Source organism: Rhinoraja longicauda, chromosome 25 (genome assembly GCF_053455715.1).
Source record: "Rhinoraja longicauda isolate Sanriku21f chromosome 25, sRhiLon1.1, whole genome shotgun sequence".
NCBI classification, from domain to species: domain Eukaryota; kingdom Metazoa; phylum Chordata; class Chondrichthyes; order Rajiformes; family Arhynchobatidae; genus Rhinoraja; species Rhinoraja longicauda.
In genome coordinates this window covers 25,629,184-25,638,979 of record NC_135977.1, presented here as the reverse complement: position 1 = coordinate 25,638,979, position 9,796 = coordinate 25,629,184, and the positions used below count along the sequence as shown (strand labels likewise).

The 9,796-nt window shown below is 44.8% G+C and overlaps 1 protein-coding gene across 1 annotated transcript in view; it reads right to left on the bottom strand.

Moving 5' to 3' along the window:
• Positions 1–5,955: 5,955 nt before the first annotated feature.
• Positions 5,956–9,796, bottom strand: part of ascc2 (activating signal cointegrator 1 complex subunit 2) — a 52,905-nt gene continuing 49,064 nt past the window's right edge. The window contains exon 19 of the mRNA XM_078421714.1: positions 5,956–7,445. Within this exon, the coding sequence (XP_078277840.1) occupies positions 7,271–7,445 (175 nt within the window). The 3' untranslated portion in view covers positions 5,956–7,270. The remainder of the gene's footprint in view (positions 7,446–9,796) is intronic.

Genomic DNA, 9,796 nt, shown 5'->3' with positions numbered 1-9,796 from the left:
TCTCTTAAATCCATCCAGTGATTTGGCTTCCACTGCCCTCTGTGGCAGAGAATTCCACAAATTCACAACTCTCTGGGTGAAAACGTTTTTTCTCACCTCAGTTTTAAATGGCCTCCCTTTTATTCTAAGACTGTGGCCCCTGATTCTGGACTCACCCAACATTGGGAACATTTTTCCTGCATCTAGCTTGTCCAGTCCTTTTATAATTTTATATGTTTCTATAAGATCCCCTCTCATCCTTCTAAACTCCAGTGAATACAAGCCTAATCTTTTCAATCTTTCCTCATATATCAGTCCCGCCATCCCAGGGATCAATCTCGTGAACCTACACTGCACTGCCTCAATTACAATGATGTCATTCCTCAAATTAGGAGACCAAAACTGTACACAATACTCCAGATGTGGTCTTACCAGGGCCCTATACAACTGCAGAAGAACCTCTTTACTCCTATACTGAAATCCTCTTGTTATGAAGGCCAACATTCCATTAGCTTTCTTCACTGCCTGCTGTACCTGCACGCCAACTTTCGGTGACTGGTGTACAAGGACACCCAGGTCTCGCTGCACCTCCCCCTTACATAACCTAACTCCATTGAGATAATAATCTGCCTCCTTGACAGGATATTGCATACTAAACAGTGGTAACAGTATGCCATAGAGAGCCAAGCTATTTCACAATCCATGGTTTAAATTGGTGTGATCCTGCCACATCCAATTGTAGGTGAAAATGGACAGTTAAACATCTAATGGTTTGTGGCATCTCCATTCTCATTGATGGGGGAGCCCAGTGCATGCCAAAAACGATGCTGAATCAAATACAGTCAGCTGCGGTGACGTGTTCTGAGTATGATCCTTCTTAGGTCTTTAACATGGCAGGAGATGGACAACTTCAGTTAGCATGATTAAGGAAATATTGGCAGAATCATATATGTGCAGCAAAAGCCAATGGTGTGCAAGATGTGTTCCAGAGCTTGTGCGGTATCAGTCAAGATACAATGTTGTCGTCTATTCAACAATGTGGAAAGTTGCCCTGTTACATGTCTGCCAATAATCTAAACCACCCAATCAATCTCATCTGTTATTACAGTAATTGAAGGTGTTGTAGGCAATGCTATCAAGTGGCACTAAATACTAATCTTCAGAGGCGCAAAAGCAGCTGCATCTCAAATAATATCAAAATGTGCGTGGCATTAATTTGCTGCCTTAAAATAGAATGTACTGGCTGGAGTGTACTTAGGAAGATGATATCACCTAAACCCAAAATCTGCTACCTCAGACACAAAGTAGGGCACGTGATTATCACCTACAAGTACCCTTCCCAAAAATCTGTCCTAGCCTGGGAATATGCTGCTGTTCTTTCCATCATTACTTGGTCTAAATATTGGAATTCTCAGTTCAATACCACTTCACAACAGTTTGTACAGGTTCAGGGTAGCAGTTTACCAACTTCTTCAAAATGGGCAATTTCCATTAGAAATGGACAATCCTATGAATTAATAAACAAACAGATTAGGGACATTGTGAAATCACTCATTTATTCAACTTATTAGTGCACTATTGATGTTGATTTCATCCCCAATACAAATGGAAAATTGTGACAGGAAGCCACGCGGCACATATCTGCCAATCTAACAATTCTAATATATTGACATTAAATAGTGTTGCAGTGTTAATTTCTAGTCTATTTTTTTTCTTTGAGCCAACTGATGATGCTGTGGCGGATCAGGCCACTCCTCGGGTCAGCCCCCTCGTTACGTGACGGACAGGTGAAAGGGGTTAAAAGCCAGACCAAGGGAAGGCGTGGATCTTCCCTTGGAGAACTACGCTGTGGGCACCAGCTCACAGCCTAATAAAGAATCTAACAAAACACTGCCTGGCGTCTTGCCTTTTCTCTGGCCTCCGCCAGGCCACTACATTGGTGACCTCGACGGACATCACAAGTAGTGATGTCGAACAATGGGCAACCCGGTCCTGCCGCCCTCGCGCAACCCGTTCCTGCCGCCCTCGGCCCTGCCGACCTCGAGGCCGTCTCCCTCAAACTCCCGACCCTGTGGACCGAAGAGCCTGAGGTCTGGTTTCAGCAGGCAGAGGCACAGTTTGCTGTGCGAGGGGTAACCGTCGACTTGACGAAGTACTTTTACGTCGTCGGCGCCCTGGACCAGGCGACAGCAAGGCGAGTAAAGCCCTACCTTAATGAACCCCCCGCGGATGACAAATATAAGGGCCTGAAAGAACTCCTTATCAGGAGGTTCGGCCTCAGCGACGCCGAGAGGGCAACTCGCGTTATGAGCCAGGGGGGGCTCGGGGACCGACGGCCGTCGGCCCTTCTGGAGGACATGCTCGCCCTTATGGGCAACCACCCGCCCTGTTTTTTATTCAAGCAGGCCTACCTGCGGCAGCTCCCCGTCGACCTCCGTTCTCAGCTCGCAGAGGACCCCTTCACCGACACGCAGCGGCTGGGCGAGCGCGCTGACCAAATTTGGATGTCCCGTCGGGAGGACCTGGCAGCCCTAGCCGTATTTTCCGCGGCGTCGGAAGGCCAACAGCAAGCTGGGGCCGCCGTCGACCCCGTTTCAGGGCGACCCCCGCGGCGAAATCCGGCCGCCATCGGGAACCCCGGTGCCGGCACGTCCTTCTCGCACGGCCCGCCGACAATTCAGCCAGACGCCACCAGAGGTCGCTGCAGGCCAGTGGAGGTGTCGCACAACAGTGTTGTATCCCCGGGGCCACAGACAATGTCCTCCAGCTGCAGGCCGGACACGGCTGTACGATAGGCGGCCATCTCCTCGTCCCCCAGCTGTGCGGCTGCTAGGGCGGAATAGTCGATCCCCCCGGCCATTTGTAGGACGGCGTGGATCGCGGGTCTAGACAGGGCGTCAGCCACCCTGTTGTTTTTTCCCTCCACGAACCGAATTGAGGTGGTATATTCCGACACATAAGCCAATTGTCTCTGTTGCCGCGCAGACCACGGATCCGAAACCTTGGCGAACGCAAATGTGAGTGGCTTGTGGTCGGTGAACGCGGTAAAAGGTCTCCCTTCTAGGAAGTACCGAAAGTGGCGTACCGCGAGGTAGAGGGCGAGGAGCTCCCGGTCGAACGCGCTGTAATGCCGTTGGGCCCCGCTGAGGTGCCTGCTAAAGAAGGCGAGTGGCCGCCAACACCCGTCGATGTGCTGCTCTAGCACCGCGCCGACCGCCACCTCCGAAGCGTCCACGGTCAGGGCGGTTGGGGCATCCTCCTTAGGATGGACGAGCATCGTGGCCCTGGCCAGGGCCCGTCGCCCGTGGTGGTGCAGACTGGGATGCCCACCAGCGACCTCCGGTGGTCTCCAGCGGTATTGGAGGTGGTCCACGAGCTGTCTCACCCCTCCATTCGGGCGACGGTGGCCCTTGTATCCTCCCGTTTCATGTGGCACGGGCTGCGTAAGCAGGTCGCACACTGGGCACGTACCTGCATCCCGTGCCAAACTTCAAAAATCCAGCGACACGTGCGTGCGCCTCTGCAAGAGTTTCGTGTCCCTCGGCAGCGCTTCGACCACATTCATGTAGACATCGTGGGGCCGCTGCCGCCGTCCCGGGGCATGACCCACCTCTTCACTGTGGTAGATCGCTTCACGCGGTGGCCGGAGGCCATTCCGCTGGCAGACACCTCGACGGCCACCTGCGCGCGGGCCTTGGCGGCGCACTGGATCGCCCGGTTCGGGGTACCACTGGACATTACATCCGACCGGGGGCCACAGTTCACTTCGGAACTGTGGTCGGCCATGGCAAGACTCTTGGGTGTCAGCCTACACCACACTACGGCGTACCATCCACAGTCGAACGGGTTGGTGGAACGCTTTCACCGCCAGCTGAAAGCTGCCTTGAAGGCTCGGCTCACGGGCCCAGACTGGGTGGACGCCCTGCCGTGGGTTTTGCTGGGGATCCGCACCGCACCCAAGGAGGACTTGGCCTCCTCCTCCGCCGAGTTGGTGTACGGGGCCCCCTTGACGGTTCCCGGGGAGTTCATCCCACCAGCGCACGGTCGAGTGGAGCAGCCTTCTGACGCCCTGCAACGTCTTCGGCAGACGGTGGGCAGGCTGGCACCTGTGCCCACATCACGTCATGGGACATTCCAGCCACACGTCCCTGCCGCTCTGGAGGACTGCCAGTTCGTGTTCCTGCGCAGGGACGCACACCGATCACTTCTCCAGCGGCCGTACGAGGGCCCCTTCCGGGTCCTACAACACGGCTCGGCCACATTCGTTCTGGACACGGGGGGTCGCAGAGAGACTGTTTCGATCGCACGGCTGAAGCCGGCACACGTGGACATTGATCGGCCGGTGCCGGTTGCACAGCCCCGCCCGCGCGGTCGCCCCCCGTCCAAGCTACCCCCTCCAGTGTCTGCTACGACCCCTCCACCTGTCGGTCAGTCGCCGGTCCCTGCGCCGGTCATGGTGCGCACCCGGGCTGGTCGCCTCGTGCGCCCTCCTGTCCGTTTTGTACCTCTGGTTCTTGGGGGGGGTCCTGTGGCGGATCAGGCCACTCCTCGGGTCAGCCCCCTCGTTACGTGACGGACAGGTGAAAGGGATTAAAAGCCAGACCAAGGGAAGGCGTGGATCTTCCCTTGGAGAACTATGCTGTGGGCACCAGCTCACAGCCTAATAAAGAATCTAACAAAACACTGCCTGGCGTCTTGCCTTTTCTCTGGCCTCCGCCAGGCCACTACAATGCCATGTATATTCTGGTGACTGGATTAAAAATTGGAAAGTCAGAATTTATGCCACCTGAATTTTGATTTACCAATTTCTACTTGCACTATTCTCTTTTGATTCAATCACAGAATTAGGGGCCACTGAAAGATCCATTCCTGTCTCTATTCTTAGCTTAAATTATTTTATTTGCAATAATCATCAGTATGGATCACTAAATATATGGCTAATTTTGTGAGCTCAGATGTCAATTCCCATTCAATCGGCGGCTTGCATGTTGATTTACTTCCTCTTCCATAATAAATTCTATACAACAAAATTATGGCATTTCGCATGAGTGCATGATCACCCATTTATTAAGATAGTGATTTTCTTTGTTCCACATAATTAATCCAAACTTTAACCAATTCTCATAATCATAATCACTCATCATTTTAGGCACAATTGCCCTCTGACAATCCTTACCTTTATCATTTGAGCATCCTTTTAAGGTTGTAAGAACAGAGATTTGTTTCTCGCAGAATGTTCTCAGCTACTTGTATGTAGTGCTTCATATTTCACTGTATTATAGTCAATTGTTTGCTTCTTCCATACATGAATTACAAGCCCCATGAAAGACCTGCATTTTCTGCCATTTTTTATTCTTTTTTCAGGTCTCCTGTACTTTATTACTATATTATGAAGGAAATTTAATCTCTTGACTGTTTTATTTTATCTCTTTCCGTTATCTCCAGATCTGCGTTAGAATGCCATTCCTTTACCTCTCAAGCAAATGTTTTTAATCTGTATCCATCCATCTCCAGACTCATTTATTACTTTAAATGACAATCTTTGCTGACACCAAACCGAGTGCAAGTTTTCTTTTGTGTCACCAGAAATTATAGTACTTAAACAACTCTGGCACTAGTTTAGTTTAGAGATACATCGCAAAAACAGGCCCTTTGGCCCACCGAGTCCATGCTGACTAGAAATCTCCACACATCAACACTATCCTACACCCACTAGGGACAATTTACAATTATGCAAAGCCAATTAACCTCCAAACCTGTACATCTTTGGAATGTTTATTAGTTCTTTATAAATGTTATCAAATTGGGATAAATACAGCTAGAAATTAAAATCAAAATTTTAAGCTTAAACATACCTTTAGAAACAAGATGAGAAGGATTTTCGTTAGTCGGAGGGTGGTGAATCTGTGGAATTCATTGCCACAGACGGCTGTGGTGGCCTAGTCATTGGGTGATTGAAAGCAGAGATTGACAGGTTCGATTAGTAAGGGTGTCAAAGCTAAGGGGCGAGAAGGCAGGAGAATGAGATTGAGGGAAAGATAGATCAGCCATGATTCAATGATGGAGTAGACTTGATGGGCTGAATGTTCTAATTCTGCTCTTATAATTTTTGTTTTATTATGTGGAACCGTTCTGCAGAAATGAGACCTAATTAATAGCTTTAGTTAGATTACAATGCAATTTGAATTTTCTTGGCATTTGAAGAGGCCAAGGAAGCCACTCAGATGGCATAGGACTGAGATGACCAATAAAAGTAACCCATGCTGGAATGTTCACGTCTTCAAATTAAAACAAATACAAATTCATATACTGACTCATGCCTCAGAATTTATTTGAAAATGATTGTATTTACGTCACATTAACCTCGATGCAAATATAGTTTGTAATTAAGTATGGATTATGTAAATACTAAATCGTGTTAGCACAAGCCATTACCAACTGCAAATCGAGCATTAAACCAGTGCAACGGATAATTGATGAATCAATAATTGCCAAAATAAGGAATTATTACTGTAAATTACCTACCATCTCTGTTGAAATCATTCTCCATAATCTATTTCAATCCTACTCTCACATTTACATTAACGTTCTTGCCATGTATTCATTAACTGTACAAATTAACTGTGTTGCACATCTTTACCCTTTATATTTTTCCTGCAGCCATCCCACGTTTCCAAGTCTATACATGAGGGTCGAGAAAGATTTCCATCGCCCAGGTACTCTTAACACAACTAGATCAAAACCTAACACCAACGACAGGTCTTGCGACCAAAATATTAAATGATGCGTGGAAGTGCATCTGAAGAAGGGAATATTGAAAAAAATGTTGTTTCCTGAAAATATTTAAATAAAGGTTCTATTGACGTAATTGCTGAATTGTAGTATGTTCTAGCAATAGTATTAGAGGCGCAGCAGTTTTAAAGACACACCATTCTGAAGAACAGGCAGGGTGAAACATGCATTCAAATCAGTTAAGACACTTATATAGAGCAAGTTTTAAGCGTCAGTAAACACAAAATAATGGAGCAGCTTTTACTCTTTCCTGCATCACTGAAGTCTAGTTTTGACTGACATTCATATCTAGCCACCATATATTTGTCAGTTGGCATGACTGAGATTATGCAGTAAAATATTCAAGGAAAAAAAATGGATTCATGTATCATTGTTCAGTGTGCTTGCCTCCTCTTGGCTGATAACATCATAGAAAATAAGTGTCCGATTTACACAAGCTCATGATTTGAGTGGTGGTAAAAGATGATTTCTTGAGTAATAGGGCAACAGAAAAAAAGTTTTAAAAAGAAGTTGGAATCATTCCTTTGTTCCGCTTTCTATCAGCAAGCGATCGTCGATTATGATTAGCTCGAAAGGATTTATTGGTCTCTTTTTTTCTTCTTTCTGTTAATGTTTCTTTAGATTGTCCCTGGCCCTTTGAAGTCCCTGAAACAGCAGCGTTGTCACGTTTGATTCTGCAAAAAGTTAAATTTAAGACATTATCATTATTTGCAGTGAAAAAATAATTGTTTTGCCTCTTTCAGAAGCCTACCACAAATGGGGAGGGGGGTGTGGGTGGAAATCTTAGAAAGGCAGCAGTGATGAGGTGGATTTCCAGTAAACATAATCAGAACACCACCATGTGTACATGTATGAATTAACCAAAAGACCAGTTCAAAATCCAGAGTTTCCCCCACAACAAGTACAAGTTATTTGAAAAAACTGCATTTATATAACACCTTAAATATTGAAAGGTATCCAAAGCAATTAATTCAAACTAAAGGTGAATGTGAACACTGGAGAATTTTAATTAGGTTTAATAAACATGTTCTCAATTAAGAGTTCATTTGCCAATTATTTTAATAATTAAAGAATAATTAGAATAATTTTCTTTAAGACAATTGTTCATATTGTTAACCATTCTTCTTTAAATATCTGCAGACTTATTGTTTTTATATTTCTAATTAGGTTTATATCCTACTTTAATTTTTCAAACCTTAATCTTTTAAATCATTCATTTTCTTATATTCTGTCCAATTTTCTGATATGCCAGCCATCTTTGTGTAATTATTTGCATTTTCTTTAAGTTTGATTTTACGTGTTTTTAATTAACTAGTTGTTTGAACCAACCCTATTTCCCCAACCCCATGTCATCCTTGGAATCTCTCTCATTGGAATGTATTAATTTTGTTTATTGTATGAGATTTCCTTAAATGTCTGCTTCTGCTTTACAACTGACAGATCTTTTAACATCATCTAACAGTTTACCTTTATCAAGCTCTGATTTCACATGCTCATAATTGGTCTTACGTTTTATATATTGGTGTTGGAGCTATTCATCTCTCCTTCAAACCAAATATAAAATTCAAATACATTATGGATACTGCCACAAAGTCACTAATTAATTCTCTCTCATTGCTTATTATCAGATTTACTATGCCTGCTCTCTGGTTTTCTCCAAAGGTTTTGCTTTAGAAAATATTCCGGAAACATGCTATATTCCTTAGATCAGCTACCTTTACCCATCTGATTTTTCAAGCCAGCTTAAATTCTCCTATGATTATCTCAGAATTTTTCAGAAAAGCTCCCATTATTTCTTCCTTTAGATTCTGGCCTGCCAGTGGTTATTGTTAGAGACCAGTATACCACTCATTCAAGTGGCTATGTACCTTCAATATTTCTCATCACCCCACAAATCCCATCTACATCCCAAACTTATACCATTCTTCTTCAGTGTGGTAAGGCCAACATTAATTAACAGAGCTACTCCTCCACTTTCTTGTTTACTCTCCTTCCCAAGTGCCATTTACCCATCAATATTGACATCCAAATCTGTTATCCTGCAGCATGTCTCCGTAATGCCTGTCACATCATATTTATTACAATTTATGCTCTCAGTTCACCTGTTTTGTTTTGATGCTATATGCACTCAGATAAAAAGCCTTTATTGTCCTATTGTTTATGTAACCTCCATCCTCATCTATCAATTTACTTTTATATTTACATTTGTACTCGTCATTCCTTCCTGTCACAATTTATCATTTTCATATTAATACCTTACACTCCAGCTTTTTCTCAACTAGTTTACTACACGTTATAAACATTTATGCCTTGAGCCCACAATTCTGTTTTGGATACTCACAACTTCCCACCATAGTTAAGCAGGAGGCTGCGCCAGCAGTAAAACTATCCTCCCCCTCCCCCCCATCAGCAGTACTGCAGGCAGTATCTCACAGACCAAAACCACTTCAGCCATACCGGTCTTTGAGCCATTCATTCATTACCGTAATATTAATTCTCTAGTGTCAATTTGCTCATAGTAATAATCAAGAGATTCTGCTTCTTAAATTTGATGCTGAGCTTGACATACTGACTCTTTTTTTGACATGGGTACCTAGGTGCAAGGACCATTGAATCGTCCCCCTCTCATTGCAAGTTCCTCTTCAGCCATAAGCAGATGTGCTTAAAACTTGCACTAGGAAGATAGTAGTCTCTTGGAAGTTTGTTCTTTGCATTAGATAAGCTCTGCATCAATCCGATCTCAGGATGGTGTTAGTCACATTAACTGGAAGTCTTTCAGATCAACTAGAATTTCTTGTAGAAGTCGTAAGAAGGAAAATACTCACATCTGAACAGTAAATATTTATTATCAGAACAATACATTTTGCACTAAGATTTTTTCCAGACTGAAGATTCAAGCTAATTTGGGATAAAAACCAATGTACCCTTCAGTAACCCATGCAGCCACAGGAATTACATGCATTTTTCACACAGACACTGCCACACAGACACAGACAAAGTCAGGATCAATCAAAGTGACTCTCGA